Source organism: Pygoscelis adeliae, unplaced genomic scaffold (genome assembly GCF_000699105.1).
Source record: "Pygoscelis adeliae isolate BGI_AS28 unplaced genomic scaffold, ASM69910v1 Scaffold92, whole genome shotgun sequence".
In the NCBI taxonomy this organism is placed as follows: Eukaryota; Metazoa; Chordata; class Aves; order Sphenisciformes; family Spheniscidae; genus Pygoscelis; species Pygoscelis adeliae.
Window position 1 is genome coordinate 2488036 of NW_008824306.1, and position 21170 is coordinate 2509205.

General features: G+C 46.7%; 1 protein-coding gene across 2 annotated transcripts in view; it reads right to left on the reverse strand.

The window, feature by feature from the left end:
• Positions 1-7839: 7839 nt before the first annotated feature.
• Positions 7840-21170, reverse strand: part of TSPAN7 (tetraspanin 7) — a 19792-nt gene continuing 6461 nt past the window's right edge. Inside the window, exons 5-7 of one of the 2 annotated variants that reach the window (XM_009318899.1) lie at positions 16920-17003; positions 9279-9351; positions 7840-8947 (exon numbers count right to left, since the gene is read on the reverse strand). In XM_009318899.1, the coding sequence (XP_009317174.1) occupies positions 9283-9351; positions 16920-17003 (153 nt within the window). In that variant the 3' untranslated portion in view covers positions 7840-8947; positions 9279-9282. Of the gene's footprint in view, positions 8956-9278; positions 9352-16919; positions 17004-21170 lie in introns of both variants that reach the window. The other variant, XM_009318898.1, reaches the window with a different exon arrangement.

The following is a 21170-nucleotide window of genomic DNA, read 5'->3' on the forward strand; positions in this document are numbered from 1 at the left end:
TTACAGCTAGCTGAACTTCTGAAAACTTCTAAATTGGAAAAAAAATATTTCCCCCCCCCTTGTAAAACTTTCCCCAGAGGTCTGCCAACCCTTCCAGCAAAAAGAGGGGAATAAAACTCTAGTGAATATTAAACTGAGGGACGTTTTTTTTCCCTTTATACTAAAATCATGACACAGCATGGGAATCGGCCTCCCCAGGGGGCCAGGTGCTCTGAGTGAGCACGCCCTTAATCCCCACTATCCGTGGCCCAGGCAGCTTTGTCTGCGGGACAGCAGTTGAGCAGCCCTGCTCCACCATCCCATAAAGAGCTGGTGCGACAAGCAGCAAGGGGGCTGATCGAGGGATTGCAGCCCTGCTAAGGGCACCTCAGAGGATGGTTATGGTTCCACATGAAAAAAATATTTTCCCCATGTGCTTTTTTTTTAAGTAATTCCATCAGAACAAATGTGTGCTTAAAGAAGCTTACAGCTGCGAAATTAGGCATCCATAATCTATGAAATGCCAAAATCGAGATTGCCTAAAGCAACTGTAATGCATTCCTGTGCTCACTGCACTGATCCCAATAGCCTCCGCGCCACCTAATTCTCTTCCCCTTCTTTTCTGCCCCCGTTTGTTCCTACCCTTACACCTACAGTCTTAGCTCCATGGTATGACCGTATTTCCTTGACATATCCAGTGCGACGGTGCTCTGATACCGCACTGTCGCCTCCAGGCAGTACCGCAATGCAAGTTAAGCAGTCGTTACATTTACTACTCATCTGAGTGTTTTATCTTGCTGCACGCAGCGTGGAGCGGCAGCGGGGACGTGGCCACCAGAGAGGCGTTTGGTAGAGCTGGCTATTAAAGTTTGTGTTGGCTCCAGAGCCGTCTGCCACACTTGCCTCCAGTGCTCACACATTGCCCCCGGGGCTGCAGCACCATCTCCCAGCAGTCCTCATCCCCACCATGGGGTGGACGGTCCCTGCTCCCCAGAAGAGTGCAGGGAGGGCTGGAAAGGAGGAGGGACTGGAGGCATCTTTTTGCCTTGGGGTGGGAACAGCGTCCCTAGCAAATAAGTGTGAGATGGCAGGGGGAGAAGTGGGCAAGGAAGATCTTATCTGCAGCATGTAAATTTGTTGCTGGGCTCTTTAATTAGACCCCCCATTACTTACTGTCTTTCCACGGGGAAAGCCCTGGGGGCCAAGCTCCCCAGCGTCATCCTGGACCACTTCTCCCTATTTTGGCAGCCCAGCTTGGAGGGGAGGATTCAACTCTTCACTTGAATCCTCAGGTTTGTAAATGTAATGGGGAAGCTTTTAAAGCCTGGCTGCAGGAAGCTATGCCAGCAGCCCCCCTGGTCAGCAGCAGCAGCCTGGGTCCCCACCAGACCCAGGCTGAGCAAGGGCCACGTGGGATGCACGGGTCGGAGGGGAACGCTACCCCAGGGAGCGGCAAGGATGCTGCCAGGGCAGGGGAAGGGAAATTGTCGTTCATCTGTTCACTCTTTGAGGGCTTTCCTCGGACAGGGAGCACCTGCCTGCACCATGCCTTACCACCCTGAGGAGAACCAGGTGGCCGTGATGACCGCAGATGGGCTGTCAGAGCAGGACAGCCACTGAATTGAGAAGTCAATGCGATTTTTGCATCTGCACCAATGCATATCTTGCTGAAAATGCCAACAATCAAATAGGAGCAATGGGGAAGGGATGCTGTCACCTGGTACTCATTCCCTGTGGTGCCAATGGGTTAAGCAGTGAAGGGGAGACAGCAGGGACACACAACCCTCTGCCACTCGGCTGCCAAACACCTCTCAGACAGTAAAATCGCCACATCCAGACAACCATGCAGCCAAGTCATGTTCCACCCTGCCAAGCTCTACGGACCCATTCAGCAAAAGGTAGTAGCCAGCACTAGTACATCTCCATTGGCTTCCTAAGCTTTGTACCCAGGGACAAATGAGGCACTGCTCTTTTTGCATGCTTTGCTTCATCTACTTAATGAGTAAGAAGTCAGGTCTACTGCACTAACCCAAGCAAATCATTAATGGCCTTTCATTTTGAAGCAACCGGCTCCAGTGTTCACCAGAGTAGGATTGCCCTCCTGTTTGTGACCGTCCTGCCGCCTGCATTGTCAAACAATGTTGTTTTAGAACAACATTCATCTGAAGCGGATTATTATTGGTTTGACTACCCCTCGGGGTGTAATGAAAAGCATTCATTAATTCTCAGAGCAGGAGGGCTAATTACTTTTTTATAAAAAAACGTGCTAATTGCCAATAACTTTTTTATTGAATGGGTCTCATAGAGATGATTTTGATTGGCTTTTTGATTTCCCTTTCACATTGTAGCACTTAAAATGCATAGTCCAAACAAGCAGGGAGCATCTAGGTTACCCGAACAAGCATCGGGATGAAACCCCCCCATTACAAAGACCGGTGGACTATGCCAGTATATGCTCAGTTCAGCGCTCGAGCTTGCAGTGGTGCTGGCCAGGGTTTTCTGAGTCACACACCTTCACGCTGCCTCATGCTTCCACGCAGCAGGTGGAGACCTGTGTTCCATACTCCCCAAAGGCACGGCATTGGTTTTGGCAGGCTGTCGGTGCCGGCGCGGCCGAGGGAGCGCACAGGGCTCGGGCTGGTTCCCCTCAGGGCTGAAGGGAGGAGGCAGTCCCCGGCCCTGCAAGTACTAGGGTTGCATGAAGGTAAACGGAGTAGCACACAGCAATAACCCACGGGCTCAATGTACCAGTTCCTATACCTGGGAGAAGGACTCATTCATCTGACATTTGGGTCACACTGAACTCCAGGATGAAGAAAATTCTGGGCAGTTTTTTGTTTGCTTTTAATTACAAATAACTACCGGGCTGAAGATACCAAATAATCAACATAAGTACTAACCAGTTCTTTTGAGCAAGCAATAACTTACAAACACATTAAAGGTAAATCCCACAGAAGCACAGTAAGCCCGTGGGAGCCAGAGTAAGAAACTACTAGTGTCAAACTGCTCCTGCAAAGCCTCAGGTAGTGCCACGGGTTGACGCTGGCCATTAATTTCATTGCATGTGCACCGCGGTAGTTTCTAGCAGTCTGACCCCTGCAGACTCCCACGAAAGGCTGTTCTCACCATCAGGAGGATGTAAGAGGTGTTCTGGCAGGCAACGGTCCCCTCCGGACCATACTGCTGACCCCCCTGCTGCAGGCCTGAGCTACCGAGCCTGCTCAGCTTGGAGCTGGAGATTGCTGCACCGCCATGTTGGACACGCAATCAGATTGAAATACTTCCCATTTCACACCCTTTTGACAGAAAAAAAAAAAAAGTTCATGTATTTTGTGCTCTTTTTTCTCCCCCTATCCTACCCCGGCAGTGCTCCCACTGGGCATCAGCCTTCTCTCACATCATGTTTTCCGATTCTCTGCTCAAGAAGATAAAGCACACAAACCATGGCTTCCATACAAGGAAATAACTGCAATTTAAAAAATATTAATGTTTTTTACTTGGATGTATAATCTCCATTTTAAGAACAGATAGGGCTTTCAAAAATTACTTTTCACTTCTGAGTGCCCTGAGAGGTTTTGAAAGGGCTGCATTCCCAAAAGGTAGGTTGCTCAGCACTTTCTGAAAGCTAGAGCATTTTGGAAATACCTCCAGGGGGTCGCCCGAAATCTACTGCTTCTGAAAGTCTTGGCCAAGACACTGTGTTATATGAGTATGGTGAATAACAAATAGCATTCTGGTGATTTAGTAGTTGCATTGGGAATGTACATCACATTAGGAGTTACACCGTTGTATAGCGCACCAGGAATGTTATATATGTGTGTGTGTGTGTATATACACACCCCAGTTATTGATTACACGGAGGACCGCAATCTAAGATAAGTACTCGGTGCCACCTATAGACAGCTTCAGCAGAGACCAAAAATAGCCACACTGCAGTTACCATGGAGCAGAACAGACTCCAGAGCTTGAGGAGCTGCTGCCTCAGCACGGCTTGCTTTTAATGAGCTCGCACGTACCAAATATCTCTGGTCACGCCGGACAAAAATGAAACGTCCTTTGAATAAAATGTTTCCTGGCTGCAACAGGAACAGGTGCAAAAAGCAAAAGCAACAGCTTTTTTCTTCCAAATTAGGCCAAGCTAGTAAAAGCAGCTTGCAGAAAGTTGACCAGATTTTACATGTTTGGGGGGCAAAACACTTTCACTTAAAAAAAGCAGAAGTATCATTTGTATGTTGAATCATGAAGATTTCTATTTTTATTATACAGGTTCATACCGAAGCAGCCCTAACTCAGCCCTGGTAGAAGTCTGACATCCTGATCAATCCTGCCCCTCCAGTGGGATGCCAGGTATTTTATGCAAGGGGCTTGGCTGGCAGCAAATTAATTCGCTAATCTTAAAATTATCTTAAACAGTAACGAGCCATTAAAGTCAAGGGGAAGAGCCACAGAAGACAAAATCATTTTAACCCCTGCATTGGGTCCTCTGAGGAGCAACAGGCTGAAATCCTGTAAGCGGTCTTGCAAAGCCCGTCTCCTCCCCAGCGATGCTCACCCAGGGATGGTGGCAGCCAGCAAGGCCCTCCAGGACGGCTGCCTGCTCCCAGAGCCGCAGTTTGATGCTACTGTGAAAAATCACCTTCACAGCAACATATCGTCCTCTCGGCAGTGCTCAGGACTGTCCTCGTCAGCAGAAGCAAGCCCTGGGAGGCAGCTCAGGATGCGATGCACGTGCCAGCTAAGGCCGCCGGTACACCTTGCAGCCAAACCAAGCTAGCAGCTCACCGGGACCAAAACGAGGTGGTCTCAATGCCCCCTCTTCCTCCTCTCACAGTCCTGCTCCATCTCCCACTATTCTCGTCCCCCAGCCATGCCCCGTTTCTCCCACCCCTCCTGGGACTCATCCAGTCACCCCATCACCCGCTTTGACTCCCAAACCTGCCCACCCTTCTTTTGCCCAGCTCAGGTCCGGTGATTGCAGTGAATGCAATTTGCTCGGGGAGGGATGAGGCAGCCAGAGCCAGCCCAGCGCAGCGGGAGCTGGCCCCCTCCACCACTGATTCAGTTCATGCCAGAGGGTGGACCTCAGCCCCTGAGACAAAGGCCCCCTGGTACCCCGTGGCAGCTTCACCTCTGGAGGGAAAATCCCTCACGTCTGTGCCCGGCTGACATTAACCCATACTCGGCAGCTCTGTCTTTGTTTCCTTTCCACCGCTTTGCTTCTCCCTCCAGGAGGGAGGAATGGAAGCGCGGGGATGCTGCGCCCAGGGCAGGGGATGCCACGGTGTCAGCTAGCGCAACCCTCCCCGCCGGAGCTGCTGTGTGGCCCCAGCCTGAGTCAGGGGGATTTCGCCGGGGAAGCCCTTGGCGGGTCCTTCACCAGCCTGATCCTCTCCACGGAAGCTGTCGAGAGCCCAATTAACACACCTACCCCATACAAGCAGGAGTGCTGCTGGGCTGAGGGAAACAATTGAGCAGCACTGAAGGGCTTCGCTGAATGGACTTAATTCATGGCTTAATGCCTTAAAGCTGAGCACATGCTTTACTGAATGGGGACGGGCAAGCTGGAGCAGTTTGGGGGCCTGCTGACCTGTCACCCAACATCAGCATCTTCAAAAGAATCAGCTTTTGTCACAAACAACTCCTTCTTTCAGGAAAAAGAAAAAAAAAAAGGAAAGAAAACTGAGAAGAGGCTGGTGCTTTTCCACTCCGGAAGGTCGCTGGTGGCTCCTGAGGGAGGAGGTGTCAGCCTCGTCCCCCTCCCTCCCCTCCGTGGGGCAGGGGAGACCTGCCCGGGGATGAATAGGGGAGGGAAACTGGGGCGGCTTGTGGGCCAGTTCTTTCTGGTGTGGAAAAACATCCCCCCGCAAACTTCCTGCGCCTGTGGGAGAAGGGCATCGCTCCAGCATCCCGTAGCCCCAGCAACCGAGCGAGCGGCTGCGACTGTTTTTAAGCCAAGCGAGCGGCTGGGACTGTTTTTAAGCCCTCGGAAGGGACTGCAAATGTGAGTGCTGCAACCCGTGCCCAGCAGCTTTGTCCCCAGCAAAGTACACGCAAACTGCCCAGCATTTATGCAGGACCTGTATTGGCTTTGTCCACATTTAAAGATGTCCCGCTCCCTCGCAGTAGATGCTTTACTGAGGGCAGATTTAAATTTGTGGACCAGCTTCCTCTTCTCTTATTTACAAATCTCTACTCCAAATTAGTTTTGAACCCCAAGGACAGGCTATGGGAGGGAAGAAGGGGGAAGGGGAGGGAGGCGGATGACTCGCCTTTGTGAGTGCTTTACTTGCTCCGAGGTAAAGTCATTTGCTTGGTAGGGAAAAAAAATCAGTAAAATGACTACCACGCTTCCGTAGGACAAGTGCTACAAACTTCACTACGTGCTATTCATTTACAGTGGTAGGGGAGCATCTCAGATACAGAAGACCTTGGGAAAACAGGTCTTCAGCTGGAAGTCAGTGCACCCCCAGCCGTAACAGCATCGTGCCACAAAATGCACTTCAGAGTCCCCAACACCTTAATGCCCCTCTTGCACAAAAATACTAAGCCTTTTTGTCCCCATTACCAACAACTTGTAACAGGGAAAACATAAGTGATGAAGAAAATATGAGTTGCTCTTGTTCTTCACGGAACAAAGCAGGCCTGTGGAAGTGCGTTACAGTGCGCCCAGCCCTCAGCACAGCCAGAGCTTCGGCTCCTGTGCACCACAGGAACACAACCTGCCGAAGACCGCATACGGTGGGGTTGTGCATCTCAGAGCCGGGCTGAAAAATGCAAATTGTGACAGAAGCCAAATGTGAAGCTCTGAGTTGTAATCAAATACAGAAGCAGAGAGCGAGCAGCAAATTGCAGCTTTTCGTTTTGGCAGTGGATCAAATCTATAAAAACCATTACCTGTGTTTCAAGAGCAACACGGAGTACCGATTTCCCATCCCCCTGGCAAAGCAATCGGGGTCCCACCCCTCCCTGCTCTGGAAGTGCTCTCTGAGTAAAGCCAAAGATGCCACCGGGGGTTTTAAGACGTGCTGCCTCGGCATATGCCGAAAGGCTTCTGCCCGTGCGGCTGCAAGCCCTTTTAGCTGTGGGTGAGAGCGCACCGACCGCGCCAGCACCACTCAAAGGTTCGTCGGGAGCTGATGCCGGAGGCACCACGCAGGGCAGCCCTCCCCAGGCGGAGGGTCGCTGTAAGCGGGTGGGCGGCACTGACGGATGGACAGACGGACGGAGGACGGGCTGGGACTCCGGCAGCTGTACGGGCTGTGCGGACACAGGCGCTGCGCAGCTCCTCCACAGCCGGAAGGCTACAGGGCTTCCCTCCTCAAGTCTTCTTCTCTGTCTGCGTTGCCAATGTAAGGGCTCGGTCCAAAACTTCCAGGTTTAAACTGTCATGGACTTTCCATCAGATCTTCAACACCTCATGTATTCAAATGAGAAAGAGCTAAGTGCCTGCCTTTCCACGAACACAGCAAAGATGGCTATTACCCACCCCCCAACCCCAAATCCCCCTTCACCCTCACCAAAATCAGAGAGAACTGCTTAATGCCAACAGCATGCGCAGTGCTAAGAACGGGATAATTAAATGCTGCGATCGTATCAGTCACAAGAAGAAAAATTGCAAAGCAGAGGGTATGCATTTGTCACATGGTGAAACCAGCTGTGGAAGGTTTTTCTAGGAGTTTTGAAACAGTTCCAGCTCTTTCTCTTTTTTTCCAGGGCAATAACGTTTTTTCTGTCACAAGCAAGTTAGTTGTTAAAATATGGATAAAGACATGTCGCCCCAAGCTGTGCGCTTGTGTTTCATGTCCACGTCCCCCCTTGGAAGAGTTTTGTTATGACTAAAGAACGAAAAGGAAGCAGCTAGAAATCTGTAATAGTTCCATTTATTAATACGTATATCACAAATACTCACAATATCAATGCATTCTCGTTGGCATGCTAGACAGAGGCATTATTAAAAAAGTCCTATTTTTTTTAAAAAGGATTTAAACTTTTGCTTTCCCCCAAAAATACTTTGTATGCCTGTTTTTTTTGTGATTTTTTTTTTGCGTGTGTTTTTATTTTGATTTGATTCAACAGTGTATTTGGTGGCTGCAACCTCAATGCAAAAAGAAAGAAAAAGAAAGAACAGGAAAAAAGTATGAAGGCCGCAGTACAGCACAGTTCAATTAGTTCATAACTACCTAATAAAAATAAAGGAAGCAAAATTCCTGCCTTCACAGTAAGCAACAACACAGCTTAATAACAGTATTACACAGGATCAGGTTCAGAGGCAAAATGCACTAGACAAAGCCTACCGGGATACGCACTAGGCATACAACACTGAGTAAGAATCAAAGATGTAGAAGAACATCAGGAATAACGGTTCCCTTCAAGCACAACATTTTAACATCATTTTCAAGTATCTTTATGTTATGTTACTGATTCCTTTGTTTTTGGGGAAGGGGGGCAGGCGTGGGGAAGGGGGAAAGGATGAAAACCTTAGTAAAGCAATAAACAAAACAAGAAATTAAGATAAAACCAAAAGAATATATATTTCATATACCGGTTTATATGAATGTGTGCAACACTTATTAACCATGGTGAAAGGCTAATTATGCCCTCCAGTCACTACATGCACAGCCCGATCAATGCTGTTAATGAATTACCTTTGTTAACTTACGATGCAACTATTGTGTGACCAAGAACATACATACGGTGCCGTCCTACGCCGAGCCGCGGGGATGGGGTCGGGGTCCGGAGGCCGAGGGGACCCGGCTGCTCTTGGTGGCACCGCGGTACTTCACAGAATGGTACACTACGCATGGGACAGAGTTTGGGAGGTGGGGTGCGAGTGTGCGCGCGCACGTGCTTGCTTGTGGGGGCGTGGGTGTGCGTGCGTGCGAGAGACAGTGTGTGCTATAACATTCGTTTCAGTCTTTCTCCAATTCTGCAGCTCCTGATCTTGAGTCAGGCTCTGGACTTCTCACTCCTGAAAGACTGGGTCGGGGGGGATAAAAGAAAGGAAGTGGGTTGCTTTGGTTGCTAACAGCGTTCACGATGGGTATTTTGCCCTCCCTTTTCAAGCAGAAAGCCGAAATGACAAAGCATTCAAGAGCATGTTTGCGCCCCTTTTTTTTTCAACCAGACAGAATATTGGGATGAAAATCCCAAAGCAAAAAATCCCGTGGGAAGACTTAATTCTCGATGAACATGCTGAGCATCTGAAACTTGCCTGCTGTCTTCAGCAGAAGAAGCAGCACGGCCACGACAATATACCAGAGCGTATATAGCATACCGCATAGAAAGCGGGGAAAGCTCACCTTGTTACACCATCTCGTACTGGTTAGCAGTAATAAACCGGGACAGACAGCATGCCAGCAGCATCCCGATCAACTGTTCCGGACAAGAACAGAAGTAGAATAGAAATTAAGTTAAATTAAATGGACGCAGAGCAAAGGAGAGGCCACGGTAAGCAAAGATTTCATGTTCTGGAGTTATACGCACAACATATTTATGCCCTATTTTAAGGACCAGTCTGATCAGAAAACCAGCACTAAAATCTCCCGTCTTTCTTCATCGGATCTTCCTCTCGATTGTTATCAGAGGATATTTATTTGATAGCACGCCTTTTTACTACTTTTCAAACCCGTTGTCATTGCCTGGCCGAGTCAGACGTGGATGGGTAAACCGGCGGGGGTATCAGCACACTACCGGCTGCGGTTCACTCGCAGGCTCCACCTGGGTCCCTCGCCACCGCCCACCACCACCGAGAGCTGGCGGCCCCCTTGACTTTGTTAACAGTGTGCTGGGGAAAAGCTTCCTAATGCCCCAGAGTGGTTATGGTTTCTTTACAAACGATGCAGCGCTGGAGAAAGGAGCGTTTCTCTGGAAATAAATTAAAAAGAGGGCTTTTGCTATTCCCTTGGCTGTCACTCAGATTATTGAAAACAGATCCCTGGCTTCCACTCGTCAATAAGCACTCAGTCATTTCAACGTTTTGCCTATTGCAGTTCGTTAGCGTTTCCTGCATATGCCAACAGCGTTAATATACTATAAATAATTCAACCTCGCTTTTCTCATTTGGATTGGTCAATTAATTAACTCATGAGCATATCCAGATTGTTACAGCTCATCCCTGGCTACGGGGGCGAGGCGAGAGGGCCGTCTCTGCAGACGGACCAGCCTTCCCTGCACCTGGCTCCAAGCAAGGGCTGTCACAGCTGCTCCAGCTGGCTCACCCGTGCCCGTGGGGCACCCCCTCTGCCCATCTCCTTCTGCTGCGGGCAGAGCGCACGGCGAGGGAGCGGTGCTTAAGGAGGGGGATCACAACCTTTTGGCATCAGCGGAGCTCCCTCAGACCCCGCAGAGCATGCGTAGGTAACACCTGGCTGGCTGCTTGTCCAAACTGGCTCCTTCTTCTATTTCACGCTTGGGATTGTGTGTCCCTTCCCCTAGACCACCAGTGCTCCCTGTTAATGCCATCATCATCAAAATGCACATCTTCTCTACCAGCCAATTCCTTGGTTTGGGCTGGCATCAGCCCAGAGCAAGACCAAGTCAGGGTACCTCAAATCCGGATAAACTGTTTTCTGGCCCTAAGATGTCACGTTTCTGGTCAGGACACGCTTCATTTGCCAGAAATTTGCCGCTGCCGCTACCGCTCCCTCTCCTGTTTCAGCGTCCACCAGGACTGCTCTGGGCATCTCAAAAGGGTTTGGAGTCATCTTTAAAAGCAGTGTGAATCCCCACCGTCCACCACATGCAACCCCTGATTTTGGCACCAAATACCAAGGATGACACTGCCTTGGTTTTAACTAGACGTGGGGCACAGATAACACCTCCTGACCAACCTCCAATAAAAACCTAAGCTACTAGGTTTTGGGGGCTGTATTTCACAACTGCCAAAAGAGATGTGGGTGCTGAAAACCCTCCTCAGCTTTTGAAAATCTCACTTGATACCAAGAAGACGTTTTAGTCACCTGGTTGCCTTTTCTATTAAACTTCGCTAGATGGGTGTGCCAGCAGGAAACTTATTTGGTAGCTGGAGTGCTCACGCACTCGCCCGAGAGTCCACGGACCAGCAACAATGAGGATGCCAGCATATTCTGGCTGGGCTTCGGATTTCCACGCTTAAATATTCCAGTCACCAGGAGGATGATTTTATCAATTTGGTTGTTTGGGAACTGCTGCTGAAAACCCAGCACATTCTGTGGGTTTACTAGAGAGTCTTTAACACTCCCACTGCTTACTCGTGCGACGTTTCTTCAGCTCAGTTCGGTTTTGGAGAACGAGATTTCCCATAGCGCATCTCTGGTATCTATTTCTCCGTGCTCTGACAGGCAGAACAGAGTAAGTGCCTCTGGGTGGCCCTGTCCCACCTGCTTCGCTATCCCTTTTCTGTGTCTGTGGTACCTTTCAGCCTTCTCACACCTTCCTCGGCTGCTCTCAGAGGTTACTTCTCTGCCTTACTGCATTCTTCATTAAGAGGAACTTCACAGCGTATTTCATCCTATTTATTTTCAATGAGCAAATTCCATCCCAGACCCAAATCAGTTCCTCCCTCATCCTACAATGGCCAATAACGTATGCACATTCAAGTTTACTTTCCTTTGGTTTTATGCCTGTGCAACGAGGAACCCATTATTTCCCATCACAAGCACCCAGATTATGGCCATCCTTGTTCCCGGCCACAATCTGCTGCTCGTATCAGGTTTACAAGGGGAAAGATGCTGCAGCCTGTACAAATAGGAAGCCGTGGGCTTTTCTTTCCCCCTTCAGCTGTAGCAGACCTCCTCAGCTACCTTTAATTAGCGATTCTTCTGTTTTACACAGGCTGTAACTCTAATAAGCAGCGTGTCTAAGCTTTGTAGGATTTGCAGGAATGTCACAATGCTTTGATTTACTCAAGTCACTCATAAGATGAATGGCAGGTTACACATGAATGTATCTTTCTGATCTTTGGCCCACTTATTAATTCTTGGCTCTGACCATATGCTGGTTTATGCATTTAAGTGGTTATAGTACCATAATATTAAACTTCTGTATTTCAAAAATAATGGCATGCATATCGAGGCATTGCATACACATTTTGTACAGCATTTCTAGCTATTACCAGGACATGGCAGAGCTATAATAAGTATCTAAGACGTACTTTGAACACATACAAAAACTGGTACTTTCCAAGGTGTGTAGACTTCCACATTTAACCACAAGAGTACTGTCCTTCCTGTAGCCAAGAAGAGGCGATACTGTACCAAGTTGCTGAATTTTCCTCACAGTCCTCTTTCATTACAGTCATAACTACAGTCCTCTGCATTTAAATCAGGTTAGAGGCTCCCAGTCTGCGAACCACAAATGAGCGCTCTCTACCCCCCCGGCTCTCTGCATTTGCTTGATCACTTGCAACCTCTGCTCTTCAGCCGGGAGGAAGCCCCTTATCCTATTGAGCAGCAGGTCCCTGCAGCTCCTTTGAAAAACCAGAAGAATCGGCATAAAAGGATCCCCACAAAGAAACTAGCTGCTAGAAGTTGCATTCATTTCCCTTCACTCCCATTGTCTCTCAAGTGCCCTATCTCAACTTTTTATCAGCTTATTAATTTTTTTTTTAATAGCCCCAGTTTTTTGAGTGCTAAGATGCCAGACTTGGTTCTGCATTTTTATTCTCTCTTACTTTTCCCCTTTCTTCTGTTTTTTCTAAGATTATCTTGGTCCTCTGAACTATTACACAGAAAACAGAGTTTGTCTTGGTACCTCTGGTCTTGCCGCAGGAAACCTGATAATGCTGACAAATTATTTGGCTTAGACCACTGGAAAATCCATATCTCTCAGGTGCGTCTTCTTTACTACCATCCTGTTGGCCAAAGCTCATTCCAGAGAGCAGAATGCAGTGCATGCATTGTTTCTCTCTCCATGGTTTCTAGCAGTCATCTCAGGCATATCTCAGATCTGACCACTGAAATCCATCCACAGCAACTTCCTAGCAATCTTATCTCCCACCACAAACATGACAACCGGCTTTTTAATATAGTTATTTTGCAGGAAGTTAACCTTGACTGGAAGCTGTCCTGCGTGACATATTTATTACATCGTATTTTACTGAAGAGAAACTGAAGTGCAATTTGAATTTCCATTTTATTTTGGGTCTTGGTATCATCTTCATGATTTCTCATTCTTTGAGAGAATTTCTATATATAGAAATGCACTGAAGTAACTGGGAATTCATCAGTGATTCAGGTAAGCTAAAACTGGATTTTTTAATCCATCAGGAATAATTGTTTAGTTGAATCATTTACCTTGCCATATTCTCAATATGCAGATCTTCAAGCATCCAGGTTCCCTGCCTCTATTTTAGAAGAAGCAAATTTTCCATGTCACAAATTGCTTACCTGAGTCAGCCTCCTGTGCCGCGGTATGCCTCTGGCACAGGTCCTATCTCCATGCTGAATCCACAGTGATCAGTATTTAGAAGCAACAACATCAGTCTTATATTAGATTTCAAGTCACATATTGGATCCTGATACGGATCCCACTCCCTAACCCTGGTGCAAGGGGTGACTGAGGTGTAATCCTGTGCTAGGGCCAAGTCTCAGCCTCCCTATACTCAGACAGGAGTTGCAGCAGACAAGGTGGATGATCTCTGCACCAGAACTGCATCCGCAGACAGGGAGAGCTACTCACATGAACGTTAACAGTAAAGAGGGCAGGTGGATGCTGCGCTGTAGAGAGGGACTGTAGCCGCGTGAGAACATATCTTCAAGCGATGGGAACCGTGTGTGCTCAGGAACTGGTTTTGAGCACGTGGAGAGCGCCTGGCTTCCAGTCCTTCAGTACAAAAGGAATAATTTGGCCTTAACACTGCACTGAGACTCCCCTACTCAGGGATTCTACTGCAACCACAATCTATAACCGCCCCCAATTCTGCCTCTTGTGCCTCTTAAGCTAACGCCTGTGCTGTAGTTTTATCTAGGCGAAACTCTTCATCGTCTATGCTGCTTGCATAATTTCATTCTCTGTTGGGCACGACACAGTGATCATTTTGCTGCTCTGAAGAGCACCTGCTAAACTGAAATTATTCCAGCTGGAAGTCAGCATTGGCATCTGATTCCAAAAACAATCAAATTGTGTTTTATTATTATTATTATTTCAAACCCGAGGAGCAGTGCAGACAATGTCAGCAACACAGCAGTTTTTTTAAAACTCTGACTCTGATTGGGAGGTCTGTGCCAGGCCTGTAAGATGTGCAATGCCATTACATCAACTTCCCCTGTTTCTGGGAATGAGCACATTCCCCATGCTAGTCAACACCTAACAAATCATGTGAAGGGAAGGCCGTTGAGCATGCTTTACTGTAGAAGAGCAACATGATCTAATTTGTCTTTTTTTTAGATTAAACCTATTCCCAGAAGGAACAGCGAAACCTCGCCTACAGCTGGAGCGCTGCTTGGCATTACTGCCAGCCACGGTTAACCTGAAATCAATTTGTAAACACCGTCCCTAATTGGGTCCAGGAAAACAGATTAGGCAGTAAATGATAACTGGCCGCCTTCTATTCTTCACACGCCAGGAGAGATGCATTTTTCTCCCCTGCATCCCCTCTCTTCTCCTTTTTACACATTCACAAACACCCCAAGCAGCTGAGTACCTACTCGGAGTGCCAGAGCCTTACACTTACGCACAGGAGCGACATCCCCAGCTGGCAGCAGGGCACTCGCTGCCATCAGGCAGCGTGAGCTGCCAGCGGCACATCAAAACATACTTTGGTCTTCACTTGGAGCCGCAGTGGCAAAGTGCCTTCCCCCCTGTGCTGCCCGCAGCCTGTCACGCTAATCTCGCCGTGCGCCAAAGGGCTCCCGTTGCAGGGACCACTCTCTGCCCGCACTGGCCGCCCGCCTTCCTGTGTCGAGCTCACAAACAACTGATGGCCTAGGGTAAACATCCCGGCACGTGCCAAAATACTAACAATTCCAGCTGCACTCTTCCTACAGTCTCCCTCCCAGCTGCAAACAACTTTCAGGCAAAATAAGATGATGCTTTGCCTATCGTACATACAATATACCGATTAAAGGCTTTCAGGTAGCATTGGTCCTGACTGAGGCATTTACCCCAGCAGCGTATGAATTGTAAAATTCTACTCGTCCCATTTTTCTTTTGGATAGTTTTACATGAAGCATTTGAAAAGAAGCTTTATAGCCTTCTGGCTGTCTAGAAACCAAACTGAAATAAGAGCTCAGAGTCCTATAGCAGTAATCAAGTCATAATCAAGGTTGGAGAAGAGTACAAGACAACCATTCAACAACAACTAGAATAGCCTATTAAAAAACCCAAACAAACAACCCTCCCCCTGCTCTATGCACCAACAGCTCCAGACTGGTGGTTTCACCGCTTCTGGATCCTGAAGACCTGACACCCAGGCACATGCTCTGGGTGGCTGGCGGTATGATGAACCAACACTTACGCCCACATGAAAACAGGCTGACAGGCCAAATCATGGGCTTCTCACATCTAACAAACACCTAGGCTAGAAGGCATCAGGTTTCCAGGTACGCCCAAGGCAGGGCAGTCAGCTGGTCTGAGCCCAAACAGTTTTAGGGCTCCCTCGGGTTCTGCGTACGTTGACTGAAAGGACGTGGTGGCCATTTTCCACATGGCTTGGGGGCAGTTACTCTGAAGAACCTGGAGGCTATTGTAACTGCTGAGCAAATTAAACCTCAGAGAGATGTGACTAAAACACCGTGCAGCCGAGCATGGTCTGACCACATGGGGCAGCAGGGGCAAGAGGGCAGCCACAGCCCTCCCATTAATTCACTTGCCCATCGCTGGCAAATCACTTGTTTCCAGTGCAGCACAGTGTAAACCTAAAGCTTGCTAACTGAATTCATGAGTTTTAAGAAGCAGCCAAATAATTTTCCCTAGCACCTCATTTTTTCCAACCACTGGATAAACATAAGTCATTCAACAGATATATTCACATTTTCAGCGTTGCCTCAGGACCCGGATTTTTAATATTGTGTGAATGAAGCAAATGAAAGTTGCATGATGGTTTTAGAATATGACATTTGCAGTTCTACTATGTACTCCCTGCAGAGAGAAGGCAGATTGCCTCTCAGGTAGAAGTGGTTCAGGCATCATACATGTCGCTGTGCGTTTTTGCTGAACCATTCTGCAAGCACTTTTGCATTGCCCGTGTTTCCCTCTCTCTCATTTTTGCATGTTTCCAAGAGAGTACTTGCTATCACACACGAAGTGACTAGTATAAAGGAGCATCTTGTTGAAAGATGCAGGTGTTTTCCTGCCCCTTCTTGATCAGAAGATTCTGACCAGACCTTTAGTTTCTCCAACTCCTGCCTAGGTAAAGGCAGTTTGAATATCAGGGAGCAGCAAACACCTTCCTTCTTAGCTCTCCTCTTGTCCCTCCCATGCCAAACTCCTTTTGGTGCAGGCAAGGAGTTGGTTTAATAATCTGATTTTGGCAGATCTCTGCTCAGTGTTCAGTGCTAAAAGAAAAACTAAAAAAATTGGTCACCAAAACCAGATGTCCCCTCCAGGCTCCAGGTCCAGGGTGGGGAGGCCTGAAGGTACACTCTTATTTGAATTCTAGACTCCTTGAAGAAAAAATAAGAGTGCTTAGAAGATAGAAGCTTATCCAAACAATGGATAAGCTATTTGTCTTCTTAGCTGTTTATGCTCCATTTAAGCCAATGTTTTACTAGGTTAACCTCTATTTGACCCAGTGGAGGGACAAGTTGTTTTCCTTGAGCTAGTCATTAGCTCAACCGTAACTGATATTCCCAAGGAGAAACTTCATTTAAGTTGAAAAAAAGAAAATCAATGAACAGATGACCTCAGGACTAATGAGCATGCTGAGTTCAGTCCCTTTCCATAATCCTTCCTTCCTTGAAGTCCAGGTAAAGAAAAAGAGAGAGGGGGAAAAAAGGGGGGAAGGGAAGTGTTTATGCACTTACCTGTGAGAATGCAATCCCAAAAGCCACTCCAGCTATGATTCCCATATTTGTCTCCATAAAACTGGTCACCAAGTCATAACAGCCCTGGAAAACAAACATAATCATTCCTTGTATCGACCTTCCCTGCCATGAATGCCTACATACAAATTTCCCATTTAAAATGGACTTGGGCTAGGCAATATTTTTGCTGTAATTTCCAACAATGCCACCTTTCTATTTAATAGCAATTCTGAGTGAATGATGGAAAGTGGTGGCAAAGACAGTTCTTTTTAGAAACAAATGTATTCCAGCACTTTTAAAAGCTAAATGTGGTGTGGCATTCATTTTTATAGGTCTTATTAAAGAAAGTCAGTTTGCATCGTTTTAAAAATATTAATATAGTTTTGACCTGAAACCAAACCAGTAACAATATAAGGTAATGTTATAATACAACACAGGTGTCAAAAATGAATAAATTATGCTGATCTCCTAATACTCCAGATATTTAATAATACAAGCATGCTTCAGGTGTCCAGTGAGGCATTCTGCTTGCCTTCGCCAGTCAAAGGACACCAGGCGAGGTACTGAGCAGTGTATAACTTCAAACCATATAACAAAGTTATCAAGGGTTTTGTATGAAGTTTCTTGGTTCATTGGCTCTTGGACATAAAATTCCCTGTCCTGCTCCCCAAACTCAATTTTCTCTCTCGAGCTCAGACCCTGACTCCATCAACTGACTTGCTTCCTCGTGCCTCCATTCACAGACCACACTGGGGCGAGAAGATTCATACACATTTCTGCCCTTCTCTTGGATAGGCTTTTTTGAGATGTCCCCCTCAGTATGATAATTTTCGCCAAGTTTCTCCCCCCACCTACTCTATCCCTCAAAAAAGCGTTTGAAATTAGCTTTCCTAGTTTGTGTTGTCTAAATGAATCTAAACAAGTGACACAAAACTTGAAGAAAAAAAGGGTAACGTCCATTTTTTCTTTCATTACTAACCTATCTGCCCACACAACCCAAAGCCACCTCTTGGCCCCTTTTGCCATGCTTCCTCAAATGACCAACACCACTGTCAGTGTAAAGCCAGTCCCAAGGCATTTTATTTAATGTTATAACTTTATCCACTTTATCAGAAATTGGAAAAACCAGAAATAACAGTAAGCTCCCTTTCCCAGTTTGGACTCCTGTCCAAATAAGACAGAATTGTCTCCGCATTCCCCCTCCACCCACATCCCCCTCACTTCTGCAAACACTTCATATAAAGCAACTCTTTACATGACTTCAGAACGTGAGATGCTTGTAAAAAATAACAGCTAGAAGGAAAGGACGATGTCCTTTGTTAGAGACGGGCCATTCATGAACTAAATTGTATCATTTCTTTAACCTCTTTTATAATATCAGAAGACATTTTATTTAATCCTGAGAGTAATGAAGTGGTAAACCTAATAGTAGCTGAGGACCAGCACAGCTGTAATTCCGTTCTGAAATGTTTAAGTGTACACATTAATCCTTAATTAGGTCTTACAACAGTGTACAGTATGTCAGATTCAAGCTTGCTTATTCAACACATCAAGCAACTATAGTTGTGTGTGTCTTACATGTTATGAAATGAGATTAGATTTCTCAAGCAGTACTTTCATTCTGTCTGACATGGATTAATGTTCTCCCAGCTCTTCTGAAATCTGTTCTGTTCAACAGCCTTCAAGAGATGCAACATCTAACAGCAATGATAATTTGAGGGAGACAGAAGATCTCGTTAAAAAAACATGAAAGGGAGATAGTTTTGATCGCTCTCCTCATTTGAAGACTGTGTTTTCCCAAAGCACAATCATCTGTTTCCTGAAGTGCATTACATAAATACGGCTTAATTGCCCAGTCCTTACTGTGCACGGAGTGAGAGTGCAAGAAGCATGTACGCTACAGAAGTAAGTGAAGCACTCTGTGTGCACATCTGGGTGCTGATTCAGAGGACAGAAGTGACAATTTAGCAAGTGTCCGATCATTCTTCAGTCTGTGCATCTGTTCCTTTATTAAGATTTTAGAGAGAAGTAGTTCTAGAGATTTGTTGGTAACGAGCTCTGAAGATTAAAAGCACTATATGAACATTAATTAGCTAACCCTAATGACAGCTCTTAAAGGTAGGTATTAGTCCCATCTGAGATGAAGAAACAGGCAGAGAGACTAAATGATTTACCCAAGGTCACTAAGCAAGTTAGTGGCAGAGTTGGCAAAGAAAATCCAGGAATGTTGTCTTTTAGTCCTGCAGTTAGATCATTAGTTTAATCCTCTTTGGATAAGTCATCATTAGTCCTCATAAACAGCTAGTAATTTGATTAGCTCATCGAGAACTTGTCTTACTGATAGTTTTGCAAGATCCACCAAAAAGATGTATTCCAAATATACTTATCTACAGGAACGGTAACAAGGGTCTTCCACAACACAGACAATATGTATTTTCCTTTTTCTCCAACACACACAGAGCAAAGTGCCTGTTTCCAAGATGAGCACGGGGCTTGGGTCAGAGGCAATGACGTTTGCTTCCTGTCTGAAGTGAAAGCATAGGGCCACACAACATTTCCTCCTGCTTGCTTTTTATTCTCATGCCCCTTCAGAAACATCCCACCTTGCTCAAACGTTTGGGACAACTCTGAGATCTCACAACTGCTAAACAGGAATCTTTACAACCTTTGATTACAAATGGCTATCTCAGAAAATGGGACACAATTTTTCAGATGTCGCAGGACATTCAAACTTCCCCTAGGTAATTAAATCAAGTAATTAAGTCAACTGCTTCCTGAGGAATCAGCATTCCTCTTCTGTCAGGCAAGTTGTGCATTCGCAGGAGAGACGCTTAGGAGCAAGCACGGCTGGAAGTGTGTTACTACCCCTGGACTAGCACAAGCTCATTCATCCCTCAGCTGCTTCCTAAAATTTTGCAGGCATCCTTTGCCAAGAGGAACTCGCAAGTGGACAGGGATTTCTCTGTGCAGGCAGAGCATGCAGAGCGAGCCCGGCACTTTGGGGAAACATCAGACCGGTGGTGGGAATGCAAATGGCACCCGCTCAGTTACGCAGCCAGGAAAGGTTCAGAGCGCATGGCCGTCCTGAACTGGAAAGGTGGGACCTGCTGGTAGAGTACCAGTCACACCAGAGAGCTTTCCTGCTGGGAAGGTGGGCAGAAGCAGGGGCTCAGGATGGGCTGCCCAGGAGGCACTCTGCTTGCAGGGGATGCTGGCTGTACTGCACACCCCCTAGATCCACCCCGTCCTGCCTCTCACCTTCTTTCCACTTCTACAAAAGTTACTACAAGTTCACAAAGGGCAACTGAATGGAGCGGCTCATCCTTCATACTCATGCAACCCAGCAAGATTACTTTGCTGGTGGCCACTGTGAGTTGTAACAGATGGACGTCCCTAATGTTCCACATATGTCTGCAACAAGTGGCTCTCATTAAACTATTACAGAAAAGAAAGGCTTAGTGGAAAATAATCCTCCAGTATCCTTTTTTTAATACATGCTAGAAAATGTTGGCCACTTGACTGGTGTTCAAAGAAAGATGTATCAGGCTGTGCTCAGCCACCACGTCAACCTCCTGATTCACAGGTGACTGAGGTGAAAAAGACAGAAACAGAAGACAGAAAGGCATTTCCACATTGCCCCTGTTATCTACCCAGGACTTCTATTTATTTTTTTAAATTCAACTCTGAAAACAAAAACAGAAAAGAGAATATGCTGCAACTTACGATTTGGCCACAATATTCCTTTTACCAACAAACCGTCTGTTGCATCTCTTGCAAATCTCAAGTGAGAAAGAAAGAATTGATGATGCACTAGCACTTAAAGCAATAACCTGAGTTGTATTTCTGTAGTGCACTGTCTGCTATATATGCTGCATTTTTTTTCTCTTTATTCCTCCCTTGCTTTGTGTTTTCTGTATTTTTATTCTCCAATTATTCCTTTTCTTCCTGTTTTCCCAACCTGCTTTCCCAAACCTATTCTCTTTTCCCAGCCTGCTCCTTCAGGTGACCCCAGGGGAGGGGTCGCTTTGGCTGTGCTATGCTTGCAGCAGCACGTGTTCGAAGATCTTCTTAAGAGTCACTGTAAATGTACCAGCCAACCACAACACTCGTTGTCCATCACCCATGTTTTCTCTGTTTGGGGTGACAGTTAGGCTCCGGCACTGAAATTACTGTTTGAACATAAGCAAGAGTAAAACCTGTCCCTCCCTCCACCTAGCTACGTCTTTGTCCTCAACAAAAACCCACTGCATT